General features: G+C 44.5%; 2 protein-coding genes across 4 annotated transcripts; one reads left to right on the forward strand and one right to left on the reverse strand.

Moving 5' to 3' along the window:
• Nucleotides 1-1136: 1136 nt before the first annotated feature.
• On the forward strand, nt 1137-18085 carry ikbkb (inhibitor of nuclear factor kappa B kinase subunit beta). 2 transcript variants are annotated; one of them, XM_076033296.1, is made up of 22 exons: nt 1137-1322; nt 3180-3304; nt 5836-5930; nt 8372-8492; nt 9308-9377; nt 10853-10941; nt 11437-11526; nt 11621-11745; nt 12090-12197; nt 12302-12431; nt 12907-13101; nt 13183-13297; nt 13416-13539; nt 13649-13800; nt 13926-13987; nt 14089-14189; nt 14982-15031; nt 15139-15238; nt 16257-16404; nt 16802-16878; nt 16968-17061; nt 17167-18085. In XM_076033296.1, exons 2-22 carry the CDS (start codon nt 3197-3199, stop codon nt 17224-17226), a joined length of 2214 nt encoding a protein of 737 aa, XP_075889411.1. In that variant the 5' UTR covers nt 1137-1322; nt 3180-3196; the 3' UTR covers nt 17227-18085. The 2 variants fall into 2 exon arrangements, with proteins under 2 accessions (XP_075889411.1, XP_075889412.1); XM_076033297.1 differs by lacking the exons at nt 1137-1322; nt 16257-16404; nt 16802-16878; nt 16968-17061; nt 17167-18085 and adding an exon at nt 15693-16250 and having other exon boundaries at nt 3186-3304.
• A 104-nt stretch (nt 18086-18189) lies between these two features.
• On the reverse strand, nt 18190-27686 carry vdac3 (voltage-dependent anion channel 3). Of its 2 annotated transcripts, XM_076033298.1 has the most exons (10): nt 27552-27670; nt 24537-24668; nt 23157-23228; nt 21972-22021; nt 20428-20580; nt 20263-20315; nt 19854-20081; nt 19587-19737; nt 19037-19094; nt 18190-18936 (listed from the first exon to the last, which is right to left on the reverse strand). In XM_076033298.1, exons 2-10 carry the CDS (start codon nt 24661-24663, stop codon nt 18845-18847), a joined length of 984 nt encoding a protein of 327 aa, XP_075889413.1. In that variant the 5' UTR covers nt 24664-24668; nt 27552-27670; the 3' UTR covers nt 18190-18844. The 2 variants fall into 2 exon arrangements, with proteins under 2 accessions (XP_075889413.1, XP_075889414.1); XM_076033299.1 differs by lacking the exon at nt 24537-24668 and having other exon boundaries at nt 27552-27686.
• Nucleotides 27687-27790: the final 104 nt, after the last annotated feature.

The following is a 27790-nucleotide window of genomic DNA, read 5'->3' on the forward strand; positions in this document are numbered from 1 at the left end:
ATGAACGAGTATGTAGCTCCAACAACAGAAACATCAAATCTCATATCAATTATCTTTCAAAGACCACACATGTTAAGTAATTGTGGTCCAATAGTAGGAGACAATGGGCCCTTAAATGGTCAAGTACAACTTAAAATCTGAGCCTTTTTGTGCCATAACACCAAAATACAACACAATGGCACATATGGACAGCTGATGGAATAATAAACTGGTTTTATTTGCACCACTTTTATGGAACATTCAAAAGATAACATTTCCTTTGATAATGTAGCTAATAAACATTACCGTGAGGCACACCGAGGGAGCTGAACCTTTCTGGAATGTCGCAGCTTATCTGGGCCATTCTTACTGGATAAAGTTGAAAAGAACAGAGGATCACAGAGGATCCTGCATCTGGTGTTTAGTTCCACTGTAAAACAGTGGTGGAAAATACATTAATACGGTTGCAAAGTAAAAAAACAAATAATAAATCGTGGCTTTTGCTTATCAAGTTTCAACCCTCAGCCTCTTGCAGGAGTAGGAAAAAAGAACATTTAAAAAGACATTAATAATTAAATTTTAAAAAATTATTTAATTAAATTAAATTAAATTTAATTTAATTTAATTTAATTTAATTTAATCAAAAAAAATAACGTGCACGCACCTCTACACCATGACACATTAGCCATACATAAAATTGCATTTGTGTTGTTGGAAGATAAACAGTTTCCCTTATTTAAGCAACAGAGCAAGGGGCTCAAAACGCAACCCTGTGGGGCCCCTGTACTGAGTGAAGGGTGAAGAGGAGCGGCGGGAGGGCGCGGGGGGCGTGACTCTCTGTGGCCAACTGGTGAGTGAAGAGTAGCTGCTGTTCAAGGAGACACGTCATTTGTAGTTACAAAATAATATACAAATTATTTAGCAATGCTGCTGAAATTGATCACTGCGTGACGCTCTGGGTGCAATCTTACACATCGAAAAACAAATCCCAATCTCAAAAAATATTTATCAATGATTTATTTTATCTGTGCCTTACACTTTGACAAGAGCATGTTAAATGAACGTGAGCCTAATAACAGCTAGAATGGCAACAGCTCCCACTGCCACAGCAGTGGCCGAGGAATCCGCCTCCCTCCCTGTGGGCGGGGCCTCTGCAGGTTTACAGGAAACACGACAAATCAGGAAGTTGAAAGTTTTTCGTCTCGCCACAAAACAAAAAACAAAAAAAGAACTCAGGCTGCCGTGATTACCTCATGAACTCAAGAGAATACTCGCAGAGAGAGAAGCCCAGACTTTAAAAAGTAATAGAAAAAAGGCGAGCGACGCTGCCTTCACAGTGCCAGGTAGGATTATTTCTGTCTTCCTGAGCCGCACCGCACCGCACCGCACCGCACCGCACCAACACACAAACAAGGACCCGAGTGAAACAACTCAGTGTCACTACACTACACGACACTACAATGAGACGAGACGCCGGGATAACGACACGCACACACGTTGGCAGTTGTCGTGTCGTCTTCGCTCCATTTTTACCCTCACGCGTTGTATTTTGAACGCATCGTTTTAGTGGCTCCGGTCCGAGGGGAGAGCAGCAGCAAGCAGCAGATGAGGAGCTGATTGATGAATGTGAAGCTGCTGCTGCTGCTGCTGCTGCTGCTGCTGCTCCTGTGTTTGTAGCGATCAGGCCTGTAACAACATGGTAATACCTTCACACAGGGACGCTGCTGTGCTCCCTCATGCTGTGTGTGACGGACAACCAGTTTCATGACAGCAGGCCGTGAACGAAACATTGAGCCTTTTTTTTACTCCACATGAGCAAAGTGCTTTACACTAAAATCAAAAGAAAATAGCTTTAGAACAGTCCATAGAGTGAAGGTGCTTATTATTACACTAAAAACAGAAGTGAAATGCCCCAGAACTGCTCAATGTTCAGACATTTTGAATGAGTGTCTATGAAAAAGGATGTGAGTCGGTTTGACTTCCTGTGACGGCTCAGTCCCTTCATGTTTGCATCATTCTACGTGTGATGCACAATTATTTCTCCATTGCTCCAACAAAATCAAACTTAAGCTCAACAGTTTATAAGTATGTAGTTTATAACTTTGTAAGTCACGGAACTGACGCAAGCTTTGCAACCACGTACAACATTTTCACTGATGCTGCAAGCGATTCAGCGCCAAGACTTTTGTCTCATTCATGGGCTTATTTTCCAACAAAGTCTAGTGTATAAAGAGCTGACACAGCAGATGACGCAGTTCAAGATACCCTAAAGCAGACACAACTACTGATAATAGAAAAAGAACTCAGGCTGCCGTGATTACCTCACGAACTCAAGAGAATACTCGCAGAGAGAGAAGCCCAGACTTTAAAAAAGAAAAGAAAAAAGGCGAGCAACGCTGCCTTCACAGTGCCAGGCAGGATTATTTCTGTCTTCCTGAGCCGCGGAAAAAGTGTTTCCATGACACTTTTGCTGTACAAAAGGTGACATAGAGGCTATACCTCTATACCGATCAGTCTGATGAACCACCTCATGAGAGCGTCAAAACCTTTTAGCCGTATTTGAGAGGTTTTTCAAAGTTTAGGTGCTTCCATCACCAGTTTTTTTATTGCGATATTTCGGTTTTGCGCAATTCTAGGGGTCACGGAAACGCAGCTATTGTCCACAATATACTTTCTTGCCTTTAAATTCGACAACCAGAGGCCTTTAGTGGACTAGGCAAAAAAAGTGATGATAATGCACATCAAAGTTAAGCCTTCCAAAGCTTTAAATGATATCGTATCTCGTCAGTGTTCAAATTTGACGTGGTTCTGACTTTGGAGAAGAAATATAAAGTTAACCTAAACTGCACCGCTTACTGTTTCCCTTAAACATACGTTAATGAATTAACACAACCTCATCTTTTTAACGAGTGAATTAGAAAAGTGAACTTCTTAGCGGAGTAAATAGACGGCAGGAGAAAACGGGAAGAACTGACACAGCAGGTGACGCAGTTCAAGATATACCCTAAAGCAGACGCAACTACTGATAATAGAGCTTTTATATATCGGTGACAAAAATAATTCTGTCTTCTGACACTCTGAGGCCAAATGAAATCACAGTCATTCCTAATCAAGTTCTTCCTCCTGTTTCGACACGTCTGCTCGACAACCCTCATGGCTGCAGACTCAGTCTCACTGCTTACTTGTCGTATGTTGTGCAGGACCAGCGGAGGAGGCCATGAATCGAGTCCCCCTGCAGCAGCAGCAGCAAAGCTGCGGGGCCTGGGAGCGGAGGGAGCGTCTTGGAACCGGAGGCTTTGGAAATGTCACGAGGTGGCATAACAAGGTGCCACACTGTCTAAAATCTTTCACACCACTGTCTTTCGGTAAAATGTTGGCTCTTGTTGCCTGGTTGTGAAACGCTTCATTGAGTTGCCAGTGTGCCATGAGGTACAACATATTTTCAGAATTTGAATGACTTTAAAGTTGTTGGGGTATTTTTGAAAAATAAGCCTTTGCTTTAAATAAGCTTAGTTGAAAAATATGAAAATTAAAGGCACTGTGTGTAACATTTAAGCTGATCTAGTAGCATGGAATGGAATTTAAAAAATATTTATGAATGTTTTGTGCTAGACAAAGTACAAAAAGCCCATAAATGTTGCAGTTGTGTTTTCATTTGCTAATAATAAGCACTTGTAGTTTGTAAAGAGTGGTTGTGTTTGCAAGGAAGCGGCACTATTGTGTGATCAGTGGGCCAAAATGTGGATCCACCTGCAGTGTCACAATTTCACCTGCGATCACGATGTGGTATCAAGTGGGTCACCAGATAATGTTAACATTAGCTGCGTTTCCATTGCAGTTTTTGCAAAACAAAAGCAATATTTCTGAAAATTTCCACAAATTGCGATTTGCAGGTGTTTCCATGGAATGGTGTGAAGCTCATGAGCCGTAAATCTCGTAAAATCTCGTCCCACAAGACTTTATGAGAATTTTGTTTGTTTACGTTTGTTTCCTGTCAAGAGTCGTTGTTATATTTTTCTATTTGATTACTTGTAAAAAAAAAATAAAAATATTCCGTCTCCTCCTCCGTCCAAACATAACGCGCCATTTTCACTTGAAGTGAACTGGTCAGGTGACCACGTACGTCACGTCCAGTGACGTGTAAATGCGAAAAAAAGTGTTTCCATGACACTTTTGCTGTACAAAAGGTGATATAGAGGCTATACCTCTATACCGATAAGTCTGATGAACCACCTCATGAGAGCGTCAAAACCTTTTAGCCGTATTTGAGAGGTTTTTCAAAGTTAAGGTGCTTCCATCACCAGTTTTTTATTGCGATATTTGGGTTTTGCGCAATTCTACGGGTCACGGAAATGCAGCTTTTGTCCGCAATATACTTTCTTGCCTTTACATACGACTTCATGTGTGACTAGGCAAAAAAGTGATGATAATGCACATCAAAGTTAAGCCTTCCAAAGCTTTAAATGATATCGTATCTCGTCAGTGTTCAAATTTGACGTGGTTCTGACTTTGGAGAAGAAATATAAAGTTAACCTAAACTGCACCGCTCACTGTTTCCCTTAAACATACGTTAATGAATTAACACAACCTCATCTTTTTAACAAGTGAATTAGAAAAGTGAACTTATTAGCGGAGTAAATAGACGGCAGGAGAAAACGGGAAGAAGTGTGATTCACAAGCGCAGTTTTTCTACAAAGCTGACATCAGCGCAGGGTTTTACTCTTTCGTGGTGCCAGTCCAACAATGACCGTTGCTATTGTAATGATATCACACTAAGTCACTGGATGAAAGCATTGTTGGGTTACATCATTAGTAGCAGAACTCTGTGGGGAGATGAACACGCTCTACCTACCAGCTCCGCTCTTCCTCTTTTTACTGAGTGCAATTAGTCACATCCACTTCTCAGGTACTTTTGCGAGCTGGCTCAAAGCCAGAAAGCAGCATCCTGTGAGTGTTGGTGGGGACTGAGGAACTCCACCCAAGTTTACTAAAGAGGAAGAACACTGTTATAAAATTCTAAGAATCAAATAACTGTATTGTTAATATTGGGGGGGAGGGGTAATGAATTAATGTAGCGGGAAACGTCTGTTTGTGTCGTTTTCCTTACTTTTGTTTGCATTTCCTAATATTGAATATAACATTTCTGTTTAAAACAACGTCATTATTGGCATTATTTTGCTGATGAAGTCAGCATATAATAGTCATGTTTCTTTCACGTACTTATTTAGCAGTGAAGACTAAGCGTTCGGTAAATTTAAAAAAATAGGGCACCGGTTGCATTGCCACACGGTCATCATGATGAGTAACATCCTGTTGAGGAAATGTCCTCTATTCCTGTTGTACCCACAATGTAGTGGGTTATTTTTACTTTATTGATTAAGTTGTGGGAAGTTGGATGGGTGGCGTTTCCTTGATGATGGCATGAGAAACGGCTAGCGAGAGAGGTAAATGTGTTGCTCATCACATTTGGAAGTGGTGTTTGGCAACACAGTGTCTGTCAGTAATAAAGTGTATATCAGCTTTCTTCATTTCGGTCTTAAATTGTCTTAAATTGTGTCAATGGTTTAAACGTGAAAATACAATTTGGAGGGGGACATGATTTCGACAGTTTTAGTTGAGATGAAATATTGATCTCAGAAAAAATAAATGTATATAATTTTAAAATTTTATAGTAAGGGGGGAAAAAATATAATTGCTGCTGCTAATTTATTTGTCAAACAGACAAAAAGTTATAGTGATTTTGGGTGGATTTGTTTAATGAAAAAAACTTTGTTGTTGGTTTAAAAATTCGACAAAAATTCTGGCATCTCTGCTGTTATTTATTAGGAACGACTCTTTTTTTTTCTTTTTTTTCAGGAAACAGACGAGCAGGTCGCAATCAAACAGTGTCGCCAGGAGCTGAGTGAGAGAAGCAAGGAGAGATGGTGCCTGGAGATCCAGATCATGAAGAGGTCAGCGCCGCTCATACTCGCCCATCTCGTCTGCAGCTGTGTCGCTTTTTCCCAACTGTCTGACATCAAGCTCAGCGTCCAGCGCTTCTGTCAAACCGATCAAATCAGAAGGCTGAAGGACAGAAGAGGGAAACGTGTGGATTGTCTGTGTGTCTTTCAGCTGTCTGCTCAGTCAACACACTGATATGCATCAAAGACCAAAGATATGAAATGCAAAGAACGCCATCAGTGATAGAAAATGGATGTGCTGTACGTCCATGAATCTTTCCAGGTGCTGGCGAACATACATGTCGCTTCATGTTTGCGCCAACATTCCACCGAAGCACTGCTGTGCTTTGTGATTAGAGACGAATGCGACACACGTGAACAGAATAATATTTTTTTAAATTGAAAGGCCGGACGGTGAGTCACACATTTAGGCCCCGGAGGAGGTGTGTCAGGCAGCCATGGCCAGCAGGTGAAGACCTACCTGCAGAATCTCTCCTTGCAGAAGCCCAGAGGCGGAGGTTCCCGTGTCCATGGAGACCAGACTTTTCTCGACCCGCGCCTAAAATGATTTCACTCTTTTTTTTTTTGCCGTTGTGATGCCATCTGTGAATTCCCAGTTTCGTTTTGATTTGTTTTGGTGTTTTTTTTTGTTACCACCAAAACTCTTTGATGCTTCACCATCAGACTCCCTGTTTTGGTTCAAGGATTCCGTGACTCAACTGGTGGTGCATTCCACGACGAGCTCACCGGGCCAGTTTGACATTGGGGCTTTTGGAGCGCTCGTGCGCGTCACGCCGGCTACATTCTTGCCCTCAAACAGCCGAGAGACGGGACGTTAAATCATTTAAAACTGAACACACTTATTTTTGGTCCGTCGGGGGTTATTTTTGAAACAAATAAGGCGACGCCTCCTCCTTTTCTTGCTGCGTTTGCGGCAGGAGTTTCATTTCCCCCACGTCTGAGCGGGCTATTAAAAGGTTTCGCGTTGGCGTTTGTGCCCATGGCTCATATTGGTTTTGATTAAGGCGTGTGTGCGTGTGTGTGTGTGTGTGTGTGTGTGTGTGTGTGTGTGTGTTGTCCACCGGTGCAAACACGAGCACAAAAACGTTCCTTTGCGTTGTCCCACTTTAACAAGCGACTTGTTTTCAGACAGGCAGGCAGGGTCACAGCCACAACCCTGGCGCGTGCCCACGCGCCACTTGTGGTGAACAAACCACAGGGGAGGGGACGCACGCGTAGCGGCCTATCATTATATTATTACAGCGACACAACACAGTCGTACGCATGCATAAAATCTAATATGTTTTGGATTCACGATGTCTTTTCATGACGCCTCGCCTCGTTTCTCGTCTCTGTCCCCCTCCTTTTACCAATTATTTTTTGATGATGTTTTCAAATTGGGCGAGGCCACTCACGGAGCAGAGAGATGTTTTCGACACGGGATCGTGTGTTTGGCGCGTGCCTCCCCGTCGAGTGAGTGCGTTTGCAGTGAAAATCCCTGTATCTGCCGCATCTGGAACCTATTGGAGTCCGTTTGCTTTGTATTACACACAGATTGAGTCTGTAACCTGAGGCACATTGTTTCCAACACAGTTACCAAACAGCAGAGAGAGCGACACGACTGCTTTAACCCAGATTGACTGGTGATTTTTTTGGGGGGGAGAATGAACTGCTCAGGTACGTGGTCACCTGACCAGTTCACTTCAGGTGAAAATGGCGCGTTATGTTTGGACGGAGGAGGAGACGGAATTTTTTTTTTTTTTTTTACAAGTAATCAAAGAGAAAAATATAACAACCGTTCTTGACAGCAAACAAACGCAAACAAACAAAATTCTCATAAAGTCTTGTGGGACGAGATTTTACGAGATTCATTCATTTTTATGCATCACTAGAAGGTGAAATGTTTTGTTTTTTCTTGTTCAAATACTACGCAGCATGCAGCGACATTTTTTCTATTACTCAGAAATAACAGAGATTATGAAATAAATGAGTGCAGGTGTTTACTCTGGACATAATGTACTATCTACAATACATTTTCCAGTATAATAGATCAACTCCAAGCGCTGAATGGGCGTTTTGATGATAAATTAGAAAAGGGAGGCCGTGAAACCAACAGGAAAAATAACATTTCTCTTGCACTGACACCTCTTGTGAAATGCTGGACACTAGATAGTTTCCCTTCATTAATTTTGCAACCGGTTAAACCTTCTCAAGAATGAAGCGGACAAAGGTTCACAAGTTTGACGTAAAGCTGTGAAACGTAGAAAAAAAAAAATAATCAAGAACCGCTGGTCCTGATTGATGGTGGGCGCTTTCTCCGCATCTCTGACAGAATGAAGCCCAGCTGCACGTATCAAGACGCCATTGTCTTGGCGTTGAAAAGTGTACTGCAGCGCAGCTAAAGACTGATGCAATGAAAGCCCTCTAACTGCTGGATCTGTGGCCCTGCTCAGGTTGGATCACGTCAACGTGGTGGCAGCCAGAGAAGTTCCCGAGGGAATGGAGAAGCTGGTGGCCACCAACGACCTGCCTCTGCTGGCCATGGAGTACTGTCAGGGTGGCGATCTGAGGAAGGTAATCAGCAGTGTGCCAAATACAGGGGGATCCGGGTGGGTCGCCCCCCCCCCCGATTAGAAAGCGTCATTTAAGAGGGTCTCCTATTTTTTCAAAAAGCTATATATATATACAGTACATATACATATATAGACATATATATATGTATACATACTGTATATAGACATATAGACGTATATATACATCCACATATATACTTACACATCTTCTATACCTTCAAAAACGTTTTTTGTCTCGATTCTCACGTGAAGGCAAAATTTATTCTGCTAAAAAAAAAAAAAAAAGTCAGTACCGTCGCAGCCACAGCGAAACCACATTGTCATCAAGGATTTCAAAGGTTCGCCGATGGGGGCGGATGGATGTGGTTCGCGGGGACGTAGAGCGGAAAAATGCCATCCTCATTTTGCCAGAGTTGCTGCAAGTTTCCAGCGAGAGCGCTCTCTTTATTGTTCTTACAGCCACCATGTTATACCCGTCTTCAGATGTTTGTTTTTCATCCTAGACTCCATTAATTATCCAAAACCCTTCATGTGATCTCCAGAAAACACATTAGGGGGGGGGGGGGGGGGGGGGGCGCATTTCTAAAGAAACCTTTGATCTCAAACTTCGATGATTTGGCTCATTTTGGACTTGAGCTCGAGTCCGTTAATCCCCTCCAAGTTATTCGTGTGCCTAATGGACGGAAACGTTTCTTTTATGCAAGGGGACAACAGTAATACGTGAATAAAGAAGAGCAGCCAGTGGATCCCTTCTGTCCACGTATCAAGAGTATCAGGTGTCTTGTGTTTGTGTGTGTTTGTGTGCATGTTCCGCAGTATCTGAACCTCCTGGAGAACTGCTGCGGCAACAGGGAGGGCTCCGTTTTGATTCTGCTGTGCGACATTTGTGAGTATCTCTCCGATACGTTTGATGGGGCGAGCTGGCGGCGCAATCGCTTTCCAGCAGCCCGGCCCGGCAGCAAAATTACAGCTCCGATCGCTGATGTCATGTGTGACCCCGAACCGCAGAACCCTTTAGTCACCCTGGCGACAGCGCACACTCACACAGAGGTTTACGTCAAAGGGGCCGGAAAGTAAACGCACCACAGTGGGACTCAGCTACGCGTCTGTATATCACATGCTGTGTAAAGTGCTTTGAGACGACACACGTGGTGTGTGAGTCCCACTGGACAACACACACACACACACACACACACACACACACACACACACAGAAACTCCTTTTCCTCTTACACACCGGTTAACATTTCCTGATAATGAGTGATCCCACTAAAATGACCTCACAGGGCAGGTCAAACCTGGACACATACACACACACACACACACACACATACACACACACACACACACACACACACACGTATACGCAGGTGTTATGAGTTCCACTTCATTGGACGCACTTTGCCAGCACACATTCTAGTCACCCTTTGACGCAGAAGTACAGAAAAGTACGTTTTTGTTGCCAAATTGAGGCCAAAGCTACAGACGCAGTTCTTGCAACAAAGAAATCTGTAAAAACACTCTTATCACCACCCGGGCATCATTAAAAAAAACACAAACCATCAGTCTTCAAAGCAGTGGGAGAGTCCAGGGTTCTGGCTCCAATCTAAAGTGATATGACCCTAATTTCCCTGGAGATGCTTTGTTTCAACACAGAACAAACAACCAGACATTATGCAAACTTTGAAGTGAAAATGTTGTTTCGACTGACATAAATGAATACAGGTGGAAAATTCGGCGTGGAACATTTCAGAGTATGCCGATTATATTCACTTGTGAGACTGAAAACTCAACCAAAACTTGTAAGCACCTTAAAATAGGCTCAACCAATAAGTTACCTGTCCAAATAACTTAGCCGTAGCTTCAGTGCACCTCTATCTTATTTCTACGGAAGAGCATTAGGGCCACAAGACGAGAAAAAAAATCAGGAAAAAAGACGAAATTTCATGAATAAAATCACAATTTTGCAATTAATGTCAACGTGAAGAAAGTCAAAATGTCGAGAATAAAGTCGAAAGGCTCTGCACACAAGTCTAGTGGAGTACTTCCATTTTCGCCAGATTCCTGATTACTGTCGTTGAACCTTGTGGAATACACCTCTGTTTTTTTTACCCCTGTTTTTGGCAGTTTACGTTTAACTTTGGGCAACTGGGTTAATCCACCATCCATCCAGTCTACTCGGCAATTTCCACTTTATTCACAAAATTTTGACTTTATTCACGAAATTTCAACTTAGAACTCTAAAAACCTAAATAAAATCTCCTTCCTGTAATATTTTTTTTCTCTTCTTGTAGCCCTAATCCTTTATCGTATATTTCAAACGAGGGCCAGTCTGTGACTCCCTGTCCTCCCTCCTGCCAGCCTCAGCCCTCACATACCTCCACAAGAAGAGGATCATCCACAGGGACCTGAAACCAGAGAACATCGTGCTGCAACAGGGAGAGAAAAGAGTGAGTGAAAGGCGCGTCGTGGCAACGGCATCAGCAAACCAAAGCCAAACCACAACAAAGTGCTGCCCCCCCCACCCTTTACCCTCCACACCCTCAACACCACCCATCTGTCAACCACAACTCTGCTGCATTCAATTGTTTTGTGTTGTTTTTTTAATGTGCGAATACGGAGCGCTTTCTTTTTCCCCTAAAAAAACAGGAGAACAATGCTAATGAACCTGTCTATTATGTAAAATGCATGTTATTTCCTGTCATCTTCCAGCTTGGAGAAGAACACATGAGAGGCAAACAAGGCCAGACATATTAAAGAGGCTTTATGCCCTTTCCTTTCAAAACTGCTGCATTTATAGAAAGGCTCCTACTCTCCCTCCTTCCCTCTCTCTGATGATTATGGCTAAACTGCACACACTTGTTTTTGCCCGCAGTAGCAGAGAAACAGTAGAAGGAGCACCCCTATGAATAAAGGTAACATTTTTCTCTTCTTCCTAACCTTAGTTGATCCACAAGATAATAGACCTGGGCTATGCAAAAGAACTGGACCAGAGCAGCCTTTGCACCTCCTTCGTGGGCACACTTCAGTACTTGGTAACTGTCGCAAACACACCCGAACACCTGCCGATTGGCTGAATGCTTCCTCATGCAGCGGGAGCTGAACACGCTTCTCCCTCCTGTCTGACAGGCCCCAGAGCTCATCGAGAGACAGAAGTACACGGTGGCCGTGGACTACTGGAGCTTTGGCACTTTGGTGTTTGAGTGTATCACAGGCTTTCGTCCTTTCCTACCGACCTGGCAACCCGTCCCTTGGTAGTATGAGCTTTTATACATTTTGAAGTTAAGGGATTGACTGAAGTCAAGTCCTGTTTTTTTTTTTTTATTGTTTTTTTTGTTTGTTTTTTAAACCCTTCAAGCGTTGAAGCTGGAACATTCCTTGTTATCCCACGATAAGCTCAGTTCCCAAGCAAATATTATCCCATGCGGGATTGGACTGAAATGCACAGGGCGTATATAAATAAACTGAAGGTGCCAGGTTCTCTTTTATCTTCTGTTGTAGCCAGGCCACCTGCTGTCCGTTAGAAATCTACTGTGCATGGACAGAGAAACATAGCAAACACCATTCAGTTTATCCCCCCATTATAATCCACCTCTAGGCACAACAAACTGAGGATGAAGCAGGACGACGACATTGTCGTGTACGAGGACCTCTCGGGCGAAGTGCGATTCTCCAAACACCTGCCGCAGCCCAACAATCTCAACAGGTGATTTTTTTTTTTTTTTTTTTTTTTTTTTTTTTTTTTGTCTGTTATCAATGTTAAAACGCAGCCTCCGCTCCGCCTCACGTTGCTCTCTTGTGTTTTGCCAGCCTGCTGTCAGAGAAGCTGGAGCGGTGGCTGCAGCTGATGCTCAAGTGGTCTCCTAAGGAAAGAGGCAAAGACCCCGGGGCCACGCCCAGCGACTGCTTCTCCCAGCTGGAGCTCCTGCTGCAGCTGAAGGTCATTTGTCCTCCGTCCCGCCTCGCCATCCCTCCCTCCCCCTTCTATTGCAAGTAGGGATGTCGATTAAGAATTTAATCGATTAAATTAAATTAGTCGCAATTAATTGAACATTTTTTACATGGGTAGTTAACATAATACACTGTTATAACAGTGTAGTAGGAAAGAGCAATTCGCCTGTAGATACTGTGATGGTCATAATATACCTAGAACAAGTTACTTTGAAATGTGACCCATTATAAGTCAACTTAAAGTTGGAGGATAAATGGTGTTTTTACTGTTCTAACATTATTTAAGGGTTAAATGATGTGTTCCTTACACATTTTTCCTTGTGAAATTTAAGTTCTCAGGAATGACACCAGGTCAGTTAACTAACGATTAATGAATTCACCGATAATTTGGAACCCTAATTGCAAGTATTACAAGAAGCCCCTTTAACCCAACTTTCCCTGGTCTTTCGTCGCTCCTCCCTCAGCTGGTTCACGTCCTCAACATGATGTCCGCCAAGATCCTCACGTACTCGGTGTCGGATGACGAGACGGTGGCCGAGCTGCAGCAGAGGATCGAGAAGGACACCGACATCCCGGCGGCCAGCCAGGAGCTGCTGCTGGAGGCGGGCTTGGCGCTGGAGGCCCACGGCCCGGCCGCGCAGTGCGCCGTGGATTACTCGGTAATGCCCCGGAGATGATGACTTCACAAAGAGCAATTTCCTTTTGCACAACTGGCAGCTGACACCGGTCACATTTTGCAGGAGATCGACGGGCGACGGACCGACCTGCCTCTGGTCTTCCTGTTCGACCGCTCTTCCTGCAGCTACAAGCCTCAGCTGGCTCCTCGCACGTTCCCGGAAAACATCCGCTTTGTCCGTGAGTGCGCAGCAATGAGCGAGCACAAGGACTTCCTCACAGCTCTTTTTTTAGTCTTTTTTTTTTTTTTTTTTTTTTTTTTTAATCTTTCCTCTCCCGCTCCTCTGTGTCTCCAAAGAATCGGACCCCAAGCGCGTCCTGGCCTACAGCCCGCTGAGGAGGACCTGCGGCCAGGCATGGCACACCATCCGCACCCTGAAGGAGGACTGGCAGCGGCTGCAGCAGGGACAGAAGGCTGCCATGTAGGACGCTCGAAGAGAATGCACAGACACGCCTGCCCACCGGCGCCAGCTCCCGTGGCACTGTATTGATCCGCTGCTCGTCCTCGTGCCGCCCCTGTTTGTTTTTTAGCATGAGCCTGCTGAGGCACAACTCCTCGCTGTCCAAGCAGAAGAACGAGATGGTGTCCATGTACCAGAGGCTCATGGCCAAGCTGGACTTCTTCAACACCAGCCTGCACATAGACGTGGACAAATACCAGGAGCAGACAGCCACGGGCATCGGCAAGAATCACCAGTGAAAATGTCCAAATTGCATTGAATGTTTTCTTCAATTCTTAGTGCGAGTTAAATTCAGTCGTCCCTTCACTAAAAGCTCGTCGGACTCTCTGTGTTTTGGCATTTTCTAGCGTCAGAAAAACTCCTGGCTGTGTGGAGGGAGATGGAGCAGACCGCCGCCACCTGTAGTCAGGTGCAGAATGCCGCTTTTCTTTCTGTTCTCAGGATATGTGTGTGTCTTTTTTGAAGAAAAAAAAACAAAATCCAGAAAACCTTCCTGTTCTGCCGTTCTAGGCCAAGGTGAGCGAGCTGGAGGACGAGATGATGCAGCTGCAGCCGGACATCGTGGACGTACAGAGGCAGCCGTGGAGGAGCGGGGAAACCCTGGACACGCTGTACGTCTCAACCAAACCTCTCGCTTGAAGCTCCCACATTGTGCGACATTCACTTCAGCAGCGGTCTCGTCTGGCAACCCGTGTCTCTGGTTTATCAGAGCGATATTGCAGCTAAACTGGCAACCACAAAAAAAAAGGTGCTGCTGCTGTGGGCTAAACACCAGGCCCTAGCAACTTTTTTATTCCCAGCGTGACGTTGCGGCGTCATCTGTGTCGCTGTGTCTCGCCCTGTTCTGACGTACGGCGGGAGTTACAATGCCATGGCGCTCTATGCGCCCTCTAATGCAGAAGTCTCCAACTTTTTCGGCACACGCGCCGGGTGAGCAACTTCACTCAAATGAATGGAGCCTTCATGTTGGCGTCTGGGGGGCAAAAGTTCATAAACTTTTGATTTTGACTTTTGGCTCCTACAACTGAGCTGAGAAAACCTGCAATATGCAGTTCTGGAAATTTGTGATGTCACAAAGGGCACTGATACCACTCCCAGGTTGAGGAGATTGCCTCCAGCCAGGTGTTGGCGTCACCCTATGAGACCCCCTCAAGGTCAAACGTGGAATTTCCCACCGAGCGTGACTTCCAGCAGGAAGCTGTAAACAGAGGTCTGGATGAACTCATTCCTGAGGATGTGCAAGGGATTCTTTTATATACAGATATCATTTGTCATTGTATTTGTCATTCCACTGTAGTTTAAGATCTGAATAGATGAAATTTGAGACATTAAAAAAACCCAACATAAAACGAGCTGATGTGCGATCTCGGACCTTACCCCTCTTCCCGTCTTTGTTCCCCCAGTGAAGGAAAGGCCATGGAGTTGTTTCGCAAACTTCGAGAGAAGCCCAGAGGTTTGGATGGCATGCATGTGTGCTCGCTTCGCTCATAACACTGTGTTTTCTTGTGAAAATAAACGTGGCCGTTCCCCTGGTTTTCCATTTCCTTCCCGCCGGCCCAGACCAGCGGTGCCCTGGCGACAGTCAGGAGGTGGTGAAGCTGGTGCTCCAGGCCGTGCAGTGCTACGAGAGGAAGCTCAAAGACTTCTACACACACCTGAGGTACTCGCCTTAGATACCCACTCTTTGATCTTTCATATGCATCACTATAGCAGCTCTCTGGCCATAATACGCAATGTTTGGCTCTATGCATCTTCATAAAAATCAAGCAGGACATTGGCCATTATTTTTTACACTTTAACTTTTGTTTCACCTTAATTTGTGACTTTGCATCTTCTGCAAGCATGGGATGCGGTCTTTCAGAGTCCAGTAATCTAAACGCTCGCGTGACGGAAACACTGATCAGAATGTATAAAACATTTTTACAAGGAGCAATCAAAACAAACCGATAGAGAAGCAATTTCAATGATAATTGTTTGTAAAAATGACTTTAGTCTTAAAACATCAGCAAACAAACTGGCAGCCTTTTTGAGAGCCTTCGCATCTGCTCCTGTGCTGTCGCAATAACACCCACATTGCTTTGATTATTCTTGCCGTTGTTCATGTTTGTGTGCAGTTGCAGCTCTCTGGAAGACTCAAAATAGAAAAGGGGAAATGATCATTGTTCCATGGAGCCCCTGCAGAATGAAACGGGCATCTCTGCGGTCAAATAAAAAGAGAAGGGCCAATTTGGTTTGTGGAAGACAGCGCGATCGCCTCTCAGATTGTTCTGATCACCATTAATGGCCTGTGGAAAAATGGATGCTATGAGATAGTGTGTCGTCCAGGATGACACTAGTGGACCGTCGATAGTAAAAGACCCCACAGCCTGATGTTGCACTTCGGGATCGTAGAGAAAATGAATTGACCATTTGAAGAAGACATCATAAAGCTTAAGTGAAGGCAACTTGACTGATTTTTGGTGACAAACTGATGGAGCCTTTTGAGCGTGAGGTGAAACCTCTTCAAGCCACCCCAAAAAAAAAAAAAATCCCAGTCGCCTCGCTTCAACCTTCCAGACTACGATGACCTGGACGACCGAGAACCTTCGCAGGCGTGCCGCTGCTGAAGGAAGCTCGCGTTTACGGCCCATCCCTGGAACCATTGCTCATTGTTCTCGCCTATTGTGCTCCCCATGTAGTAAGACAGCGCTGTGCCGCCAGCGCGTGATGGAGCTCCTGCCGAAGGTGGAGGGTGTGGTCCAGAAGATGGCCGAGAGCGAGCAGGTCTTGATGGGCCTGCAGGAGAAGCGGCAGAGGGAGCTGTGGAACCTGCTCAAAGTCGCCTGTGTGAGGACACATGAAGATGATGAATCAGTGTATATTATCAATAGGGATGCACCCATACCATACGAGTAGAGTACAAGTACTTGCATTTCATTACTCACCGATACAGAGTACTATGATAACAATAATAATAATAACAATAATAATAATAATAATAAAGTAGAATTACTTTGATTTTTTTTTTCCACAGATGTTCTGTTATTTTGACAGATTGGTACAGGATACCCGGCACTGATATTAGTATCGATCGGTGCATCCCTAATTATTAATCTGCAGGTCGTTTGTTCCAAAAAATCTACACAGTTTGTTGTTTTTTTTAGTTTTTCTTTATGAAAATAATTTTGGTGGTCGGTCTCTAACCGACACGTTCTCACTTGCATCGTCGTGCTGTCTCATGCAGAGCAAAGTTCGCAGCCCAATGAGTGGGAGTCCCGACGTGCCGCAGCTGCTGACCCCCCGACACAGCCTGCAACAGTTGTGAGTGCCCGCACGCTAATGCAACTCCTGACCTCGCGCACAAACAGATATCAGAGTAACGCGAGCGAGAATCGTGTTGTCATCACCAGTGATGAATCTCTGGTGGAGGAGAGCAGGACGTTCGAGAGCCGGCTCCAGAGTCTGCTGCACGACACCATCCACGAGTCGGAGAACAGCGTGGAGGTCCGTCCCACGAGCACTCTGAAGGCCAAGCAGCGCCCCCTGTTGTTGTTCTCTGAATACTTTATAACTATTATGTTGTTGCCCTCCCCTGCTCTGCTCTCCTAGATGTTGAGTGAGTGGACGTGGCTGCAAGGAAGCCAGAATTTCTCCAGTGACCTTTCCTGAGAGGGCCGTTAGTCTTCGCGTACATGTGGTACTCTACTGCCTCCGTGTGGCTGGGATGTCAAACTACATGCGGTACCAGATTACAGATGATGTCGTCAACTCCACTGTCTGACATGACCTAATGGAGAATCTATGCCAACAAAGATTAATGCAAAGCAAAGTATAATGTTTTTAATCTACTTAAAAAAATAAAAAAAAAATAAAAAACAATTTTTAAAAAAAGTCTTGTTTAGCAAACTGAATGCAATATTTCGTTACGAAAAAATATTTTTGATAAAATTAATTTTTTCAATGAACTATGTTTGAGCCAACTGTACAGTAGGGTTTTATTTGCTGTGCTTTGGCCTAAATTTGTTCTCTGTTTCTGTAAAGTGTCATTTTAATACAGAAATCATTGTACATGAAACATTTTAATTATTAAAAAAAAATCAGTGTGGAATGTCCGTACAAATGAAATTGCTAATTGCTAAATTCTATTTTAGTTTAATTGTTGGACCTTGATTGCTTTACCCTTTTAAAAAAGTTTTAAAAATTTTCTATGGGGAAAATCAAATCAATCAACTATGATTGTTCTTTATTTTACACCCATGACCCTGAGTGCAGGAAGAAGCTGGTATTGAAAATGGTTGGATGTTAGTGTGACTACCAAAGTAAAATATTATATTTTTTATGTACGTCCTCACATGCTGCTTGAAAGCTGCCACTGCTGCATCCATTCTGGTATAATTATCAGAAGTTGTACATGTATGATAAGAAAAAAAAATGTGGAAAAAAAAAACATTTTTAAGGGTTGTATTCGCTTCTTCTGTTAAGAATTTCTGTTTAAAAATAAGAATAAATACTTTTTGTACTTTAAAAACAGTAATTTTGTGTTATCCTATTGATATTTCTATGCACACAAGCAAGAGTTCAACTTTTACTCCAGTTCTTCTATTTTAAGAATTCTTTTAAGACACAAAAACCTCAGTGTTTAACAGACTTTATTCAAATATTTAAACAAAATCAGTTTGAGGTGCTTGCTGATGACTAACTCTTTACATGGCACAGCACAAATACTGGTTGAACAGGCACGGGACACGCAGTGACACAACACAAGAAGACAACTTCAAGCTGATGGGGCCTGAAATTTCAACATTAGGCAACCAAAGGTCCTGTGTTTACATGTTACTAAGGTCAAAGGATGGAGCCAACATCAGTCCACACTGTTTAACTGTGTTTGTTTCAAACCCAGAGGATATCTGAACAAAAAAAAAGAGCTGATCACACATCCAAATAAAAACATGCAGGAATATGGATATGACACAAAATACCTCATTGAAAGTGCACTTTGTCGGAAAGTCCTGAAAGGTAGCACTGTATTGTAGAAGAGGAGGTTTAGTACAAATTGTATTTTTTTTTTTAAAGTAATCAGGAGAATAATGCTTGATTCCACCAGTACAGTACAGGAGATCTGTGAGGCTGCTAATGGTTTCAGGTTTAAGGCCGAAGGACGTGTGCATGTGTGTGAGGACCAGGAGGGAAGATGTGTCGGTGAGTCACCGAGTTGGCTTTGGCGACGTTCTCACATTTGGGCTCTTTCTCTTTTTACGATATTGCTTGTTCTCTATTCTTGGCCTTTTTATGCCTCCAGCTCGAAACCCAAGCCGACTTTGTGTCCGCCGCCGTTCATGTTCTTCCCATCGAGCAGACCAGAGAGGGTGAGCTTCACTCCTGGGAGGGGAGGAGAGTGAACACAAGACTTTGGAGTGAGTAAATGCAACTACGACGATGAGGCTGCTGTTGTTGGAAGTGAGATATTTAACCAGCTGACCTGGCCTGAGGGTCTGTGTGTATCCCACTCCAACGAGGCAGGCGTTGTCAACTTTAGCCTGTGAGAAGAAACAAAAACACAAATGAGAAATTAAAACAATATTTTGTGAAGGGTTGGATAAAGATTCACTTCGATACGTGGCTTTGAGCAAATTAATCTAGATTTTTGTCTTTCAGGCCAAGAAATTTAATTATGTGTTCGTCTTCAAAATCCAATATTTTTTCATTACTATCGTGATTAAATATGAACAATGTCAAAAAAAAAAAAAGAAGTTGATCCAACGTTTGCAAAGAAATGTTTAGAAGCAAGACGTTTCTCTCTGCCAGGGATAAGACAATACAATCAATACAGTAAGTTTAAGAACGGGTATTGAGAAGAAATTAACATTTGGATTTACCTCAGAACCAAGTCAGGGAGGCTTAAACGGATCTGAATCTGAAATCTAAATGGCTAAAAAAAATAGAATTTTTCCCTAAAATCTAATTTTAAAATCTTTGTGCGCTAGAAATCGATGTATTTCGTGTGAGATGCGTGAAAGGTCAACTCTTACAGACAGGGAGGAGTCCTTATCCAATTGGTATTTGGCACCGATTCCAAAGCGTGTGTTATTGCTGCCAGCTGTCCATGCCAGTTGCACCGCCGTCTCCAAGTTGCTGTTCACCTTCTGGTAGATGGAGCCACCAAACTCTGTGCTGTCATTCCTGCAATACAAGAGCAAAACGTCAGACAGTGCCTGGGTACAATCAGCCTTCAATAATCCTGGGAAAATACTCTTCTCCACTTCCTGGCCCCTCTTCACTGCGTGGCGGCTACTCACACGCTGGTGTGAAGCTGGAAGTCTCCGGCCTTGTATCCAAGGGCAAAGTTGTTCTTCGTCAGTTTCGATTTGGAGGTGTCAAATGCCAGCTGGTAGCCGGCCAGCCAGCCCTCATAGCCCAGCACGGCAGCTGCGTTGATGGTGGGACCCGCCATGTCGAAGTCCAGGTCGCAGCCCATGTTGACAAAGTCACGCTTGTAGCCAGTCTTCAGCTTGGCGCTCTTCTTGCTGTGAATGTGTGAGAAGGTAGCTGCGTTTCCATGACAGTCTTTTGCAAAATAAAAGTTATATTTCTAAAATTTCGACAAAGTACAATTGCGATTTGCAGGTGCAATTCTAGCAGCAGCTAGTGAGAATCTGGTTCCTTCCACAGGAGCGTGGTGAAAGTCGAGGTCTGGACTGTTCTTACCCAGTGTTGGGCACAAAGGAAGTGTCCAGACTGAGCTTCAAGCCCTTGGCCAGCTGAGTAAAGACACAATGGACAGGCGATAAAACAGATGTTCTGAATTGAAAATATTCAATAGAACAAGTTATTCGGACCCAAATGGCCATAATCATGGTTGTGTGACTCCACCTGGTCCTCCATGGTGACTTCTGTGGTGAGAGTGTTGTCAGTGTTCCACTTCTGGGTGAAGTTGAGGCCCAGGTCGCTCATTTTGTACTTGGTCTCCAGGTGACCCGATGACTTCCCTGAGTCGGTGTTGTTGGAGCCTGAGGTGGCAAACTCCTGCGAGGGCAAACATGGGACAGCGTGATGAGGAGGGACGTGGAAACGAAGCGGGAAGAGAGGCAGAAACACACAGTGAGCCAAGACGAGGCGACTAATGGGAGAAAAAACATCAATCGGGGGAGGAGGGACATGGGCGATGAAAGTAGGGGTGTTGATTTTTTTTACGTCTGCCACTCAGTCCGTGTTCTGTTCGTGCATTTGGAGCTACATCTTTAAGGTGAAGGAATGGGCAGGGAAGGAAAGCTGACACTCTGGAGTACTGCTGGGGTGCTCATGTCACTAATATATGGAAGCACACTTTTAAATAAGAGGAAAAAGCTGTAATCATGAGATTAAAAAGTCAGATTTATGGGAGAGGATGACGTGGCAGTAAAGATAGCAGTGCAGTGCTTCATCTGTAGCACCACAATAAAGTTATTAATTAGTTAATAATCAAGCATGTTAAGCCTTTGTTTGTACACACACCACAATCTGCATATTTGGTCTAGAAAAACATTCAAACCTATGCAGAGCGTGTGCACAAAGAATACATAAATGTGACTTTCATCTCATAATATTGACTTCTTATATTCCGTTTGGGATTTACGGTGAGTTTTATTGTCTCTTTAAATCAAGGCTTTGTTTCCTCTCTTTGCTGAATGGATGAAATGGGCTTCCATAGTAAATGAGCTACTGCTGCTGCTATAAAAAAAAAAAGAAAAAAAAAGTTGCAGTTACAGAGGAGGCAAACACACATCACTGAGGCAAAGTGGTATCACTGGTTTACTTTGCAGTGTACCCCCGTTTAATCATTACATACACACTCCTTCTCTCTCTCTCTCTCTCTCTCACTCTCTATCTCTCTTTCTCTCTCTCTCTCTTACCATCTGACAGCGACATCCAAAGAAGAAAGCAGAAAAGGAAGAAAAGGGAGAAGGTCAGGGCGAACCACACCAAGTTCACATGCAGCAGTTTACCAAAGAAGAATTAAAAGCAGTGCAGGAAAGAAAACGAAAAACACCTGAACGAAAACACCCACACTGTTTGTTTGTTTTTTTTTGTCATTGGTTTTGTGGCGTCTGTGGTTTTCTAAAAATGGCATCAAATCATTTCTAGCGCCACGCTGCACCACGCAAACACAGAGAGAGAGAGTCACTGTATCCGTGACGCAACATGCCGCTGGAGAGGCAAGCGGCAAAGAGCAGGCTGGTCGGCGGTCGGAGTGGGAGCGATGACGCTGTACGGTGCGTTAGACTGTCAGGGAGCAAATACACTCTTGACATATTCAATGCAGCGATGGGCCATGAACTGGCCTGGACTCTCTGGGTCCACGAAGACCACGCGGTGCAAAGAGGGAGGCGCCTGAATGTGAAGGAAGAAGCGCACAACAAGACGGCAGCAGTACTTACAACGCCATTCTGGGACTTGGTTTTAACGTCCAGCTTCAGAATTCCATAGCCTGGGGAGGAAAGGACTCATTAGGTGGAAAATAAAAGCATCTTCACCATGTGACTTCAATGCAAGAAAAGAGTTTCCATGTATTGCAACAGAGAGAATGAGTTACTGTCGTTTAGCACAGTTCTACTTTAGCAGTTAAGGTAGTAGTTAGTAACAAAAACTGTTACGGAAATTGTGTTTGTGTGTGCGTGTTACATGCTACCCCTCCCTCTTGCTGATCAGTCTTACCCTGTGTTCACTATCCCAGTTTACCTGCAGCTGAGGAAATCGATTTGTTGTTTTGCTTTTGTTTTTTACGGGAAAGCGTCCACCTCCCCTACGCTAGGGGGCGTTTATGAGTCTTTTCAGCGTAGTGTGTACACAAATATGATCACATTTGTCTATTGCGGTATTTTTATTTTTATTTTTTTATTTTATTATTTTAAAGTGCTATTCATTTGGAAAATTAACCGGATATTCTCGTGTTTCTTTGAGTGATTTCCTGTCCAGCTAGACGCCATAGCTCGCGGCTCGCGCGCAAAATAGACCAGACGCCGAAACGATCGCTGTACGTCGCTTCGAGTCTGGCGTGAGCGACACAATCTGTTAACAAGGGCGCCGAAAGGAAGCGGGCTTCGTTCCGCGGCCACATGCACTTCCGTCACGTAAACGTAGTGACTACTGCCCGTTCCCTTTGCGCCAGGTGTGGCAGCTGCACAGTAATTAAGCGCTATAAAGAGGGGGCGGGGCCTGCAGCTCAGGTCTCTCACTTCCTGTTCCTCAGTCTGGCTGGCAGGAGGAGCTGCTGCAGCAGAAATCATCTTGACGTGACCTTGTGAAGTTGTTTTTGTGTTCTTTTACCTCCTCTTTTCTTTCGTTTCGGGTTTAGTTGGTCCGGTTCAGGTAGCGGGGAGAACCCTGTTCCGACAGCCCCATGTTTATTCTTTTTGGCTGGCCCACCACCAGTATTTATTTAGTTCTGGGTTTTCACATGTTTTAGTCTTTTGAGTTGGTAACATTATTTACCTTGCCTCACAATAAGAGAACGCGTTTTATTTGCAACTCTGGACTTTTAATTGTGTCCGATCTCATTAGGGTGCGAGCTGTTCCAGGGGGTCGTAACAGTGCACATGCATTGTGAGTATTCGCTCCCTTACCAAAGCCCTTGCTGAAGATGTCCTTGGCAGATTTTCCCAAATCTGCGTACGCGGGAGGGACGGCCATTGTGCCTGCGGGGGGGGGGGGGGGGGGGGGGGGGAGAGACATGCAGGGTTTTGTTTGATGACTATGCAATAAAACCAAATGACACATCTGATTGACATCATTCTGTCTAAACGCATGGCCCGCAGGTACACGAATGTATCTGAATGCGAACGAGCTATTACATAAAACTGGTGTTATGTAATCAAACTGGTCTTTCAGTCAAATAATTCCTCTTGCCCCCCCTGCGGCCAGTCACCACGTGCCGCAGCAGCTGCAATGGCAACATTCAACAAAATAAAATTCAGAAATCTGCTTTTTTCATGAGGAAACGCTTTCATCCACATGCAAAGTGCTTTACAGATTTTAGTGACAACAACCAACAGAGAGTCCACCACTGAATGAGCCAGTTACCACTCGACCATACCACACGCATCGAGACAGAGTGTTTACTTGCGCAGACCACTCAGCCACAGGGAATATTGGTGAGTAAAGCCGCCCTGCGTAAAATATGGGACCTTGGAAATCTGCATGCAGAAAAACAAATGCTACGAGCAAACACAAACCACGACCACTTCCCAACACTGGGACATTTGCACCTTCACAGAACCTCTACAGATGGCACATATTCATCATACATGGATCATTCCATTATAACTGGCGAGCGTCCACCATGATTCATTTGAATTCCATTCAATTCTATCGATCAGTCGCGGCAGGAGTCCATTTGCAGCAGGCAGCGGAGGCTTTTACTGTGGAAGGGAGCGACGTCAAACGTCCGAGCTTCTGCAGTAAAGATTGACATATTTTTTTATATTTATCTATTTGCCGCGAGGCGGAACTGTTTGGGTGTCCACAGAGTGGACCCATGATGTTTGACAGCAGACTTGCCAGCGGAGAGCAGGAGAGCCAGCCAGCAGCAGAGGCACGTTTGGTTAGTCAGCAGCAACTGCCACCCAGATAGAGTGGTGCACTGCAGCAGGCTTCAGACAGTCATCAGGGTCCCCTGGGCAAAGGTGTGTGTGTGTGTGTGTGTGTGTGTGTGTGTGTGTGTGTGTGTGTGTGTGTGTGTGTGTGTGTGTGTGTGAGCGTCCGTTTTTATCAGGGCGTGTGACTCAAAATGTGACATTAATATATCATAGACGAACTCACATTCACAAGAAACTGGCTGAGTGGCTTTGTGTCACGTTCAACCTCTGACCCGCTTCTTCCGCAGCGACTATTTACGCCAGTCCGGCCTTGTACGCAAAAAAGGACAGCTGAGCCGCACTAAAGGGACCCCGATGATTTATTAGCTAGCCGCCTCTGCAAACAGCCCTACCCCTCCCCCGACTCACCGGCTCCCTTGGGTGTGTGCTGGTGACATGTCACGCAGTGGCCTTTCCTCTCGGCCTGTTTGGCCTGGTGTGTCTCCTGCTGCCGCTGCTGCTGCTGCGCCACACTGCTCTCTCCTTTTTCCTCCATGTCTTCTTCAGCAGAGGACAAGTGCAAGGAGAGACAGTGGGACACACAGTGGGCAGGCAGTCCAGGCAGTGTGTCGGAGACAACAGCGGGGTTACACGCGGCCTGGTCTGCGACAGACCTCGTTTCGCATGGCATGGAATACGCGTAGGTAACTCGTGGGCAGATTGTGAACCTGATAAGGCCGGAGCGGTCGCGCTCTCGTTGGTTGACAGCAGGCGCTTTCGCCAGACACAGACGGCCGCACGCACGGCTCACCGTGAAAGGTAGACGTCCGCCTGCTTGAATTAAATCAACGGCAGGCGAAAAACCTGTGACGCAACTCGATGCCACTGTGTCATCGCCGACCTCTCCAATGTCATTTGTGCAGTGTTCGGAGACTTCTTAGCACAGTAATCTCCAGTAATCTTAACTGTGCCTTTTTGGAAGGTTTAGCCAGCAAGAGAAGACTTCTACCAGCGTTTCTTTAGTCCCAAGGCCAAAGAAATGAATCATTTGACAGCCCTAACTGATATTATTACTTATTTTTATTATGTGTCGGGGGGGCACTGATGATAGGGCCAGGACAGCTAAACACTTAGCAGGAATTTGTCTGCAGCCAGTACAATCCGATATTCTTTTTAAAATATCTTTTCAATTCGCTGTTCAATTTGCAGCCTCTTTAGGACTGAACACAGTTTAAATAAGCACCATAAACACTGTGTTGTTGGATTATACAATAGTTCACTTTACAGATGTGCCTCTCAACTTCCTTGAGAGAAAAAGTGTTATGAGGCTCCTTAAAAATCTCCATCCTCCTCACACACTAACACCACCTGACCATGGAATCCCTGCCCACGTGTCTGTCACCACCGTCTCAATATTGCTCTTAATTCCTCTTGGCATGCGTGCAATGGCCGAGCTGCATTTTGCTGACACCTTGCAAACCTTTGACTCTCCGCTACTTTCCTTTAGAAAGACGAGGCTTCTCCACGCTGTGCCCCCTCTCACCTCGTCCTCCACCATGAGGCTCACGCTTTCCCTCATACCCTCCATTTCTCAACGTTAAATATAGCTCAGGTGAACCCAACACTAGAAGAGCACATGTGACTTGATGTTACAACGTGTGGCTTCCTCCCCGGTGAGCCAGTATAACCCCCATGAAAGTGAGTCCATTTATTGTGCCTGTAGCATGTATTTATCTGCAAATACGCTTCGGTCATTAATGGGCTCTTGCGGCGACCGGATGAAAAACCTTGACTGTGCTCAAAGGTCAAAATGGCACCCGCGTACGACTGATGTGTCACAATCAGCTGCAGCCAGAGGACAGGTTTACGGCAAATAGTGAAAGAAGTTCTGCCTTCACTGCAACATATAGTCTTTCATGTACTTCCTTATTTTTTTTATGCAGGTCTAACACTGTTCTGCTTTGGCTGACGGTTATTTATAGTCTAATGTCCACAAGAAAAACAGCATGTGTAAGATTTCTTGACATATTTTCCCCCAGAGTTATTTAAAACCTTTCCCTAAACATGTTATGCTGCTGTTGGTCTGTCACTTTTACAAAGCAAAATAAGAACAAGGTTGGTCCTATTTCTATTTGTTGTGCAGTTCTTTTGAGTCTACTAATAAGCACATTGTCTTTTCCTTGGTACATAACACAGATTGATGTCAACAGAACGCCACTCTCTGTCAATAAACTTTCACTATTAGGTTGACAACTATCAAATATAAGCTGAAGTACATACATCAAATTACCCCCCCCCCCTCCAAAAAAGAAATAAATAAAAATAAAAATAAAAACTTACTACATGTTAAAATTACTCACTAGATACTAGGAGTACTATTACCATCACCAAAGCTGTGACTTTGCTATTTATCCAATGATTCAATATTTTTTTTCAAACAGTTTAATGATTACAGACCCTGGGTAATAAACACACTGTAATGGGGAGGATGGGCAGTTACCCAACCACTGGCCGACCTTTAGATAAGACGAGCCTAAACAACAGCAGCAATGTATGGTGGGGGGGGTGATAAGGTCAGCAGTCATGTTACAAACTGAGACTCTTTTTTTTTTTTTCACACACTGGATGTGATCCTGGGGTGGTGATGTGAATGTTCCATGACCTGGATTGTTCTCTGTCAAGGACACACTGGCCGGAGCTCAACACACAAGAACTGGATACGAGTTCAATTAGCGCACTTGCAATTTGTATCATTTAATGCAAGCTGTGTCTTCTAAAGTAGAGTTGCTAGTCGTGATGGTAATACTCCAGGCTGTCTGGGGGCGTTCCGCTCCTTGACACACGGTTAGATGAGTGGCAGCTAGGCTCGTCTCCCTTTCCGAGAGCATTTTGCTTTTTTTTATTTGCCAGATGTGTCCTCCTCTGGCTTCCATTGTTCGTGCGTCGGACAATAAGATTTTGACGCAAAATGCTGCGAAACTTCCCAGCGACGTTTTTCTTACACAAGAACAATTTTCCGCGTTGCAAAACCATTCCCGTTTTTCTCCTTGAACGCCAAAAAAAAAAGACCAATAAGGAAAAGTCACTCCGACACGGAATGACTCTTCCTGTCCTCGGTGACGCTCACATTTCGCAAAACACAAGTCCGTGGTTAGAACTTCGTTTATGGAAATATGATTCCGTGTACCTAAATTAGGTTATTAAGTACATGGTCAAGTATGTTTAAGCAAAGTAGTACAGTTGTTAGAGGCGTGGACCGACACTAAAACTTCAGACAAGAACAACGGTCCCTCAGCTCCCCCAACACTCTAATTGTTTAAGGTATCGCAAAAGTATTTGAGCACCAGTTGACGATAAATATGTATTTTTAAAAAAAACAACAACAACAACAACATAATGTTACTCTGAAACATATTTTCAGAAAAGAGGTGGGTTATTTCTTACCTTTATTAGTGGGGCGGAGCGTGCTGAGTGTGACGACGCTGTTTGCTGCAGCGGAGGACTGTGAAGGAGAACACAGGCAGGCGGCACTACGCCTGCGCACAGCCGACCTCTGACCGAGGGCGGGGCCGTTGTGCGGAGCCCCTGAAAAAACAAACAAGTCAAAAGTGTGAAACTCAAGACTCCGGCGCTTGTCACATTTTCGGGAAAATATACGATTGCCAGTTTTCCCTAATAAATGG

The sequence above is a fragment of the Nelusetta ayraudi genome, unplaced genomic scaffold (genome assembly GCF_046127955.1).
Source record: "Nelusetta ayraudi isolate G7.1 ecotype Tasmania unplaced genomic scaffold, CSIRO-AGI_Nayr_v1 ptg000041l, whole genome shotgun sequence".
Classification (NCBI taxonomy): Eukaryota; Metazoa; Chordata; class Actinopteri; order Tetraodontiformes; family Monacanthidae; genus Nelusetta; species Nelusetta ayraudi.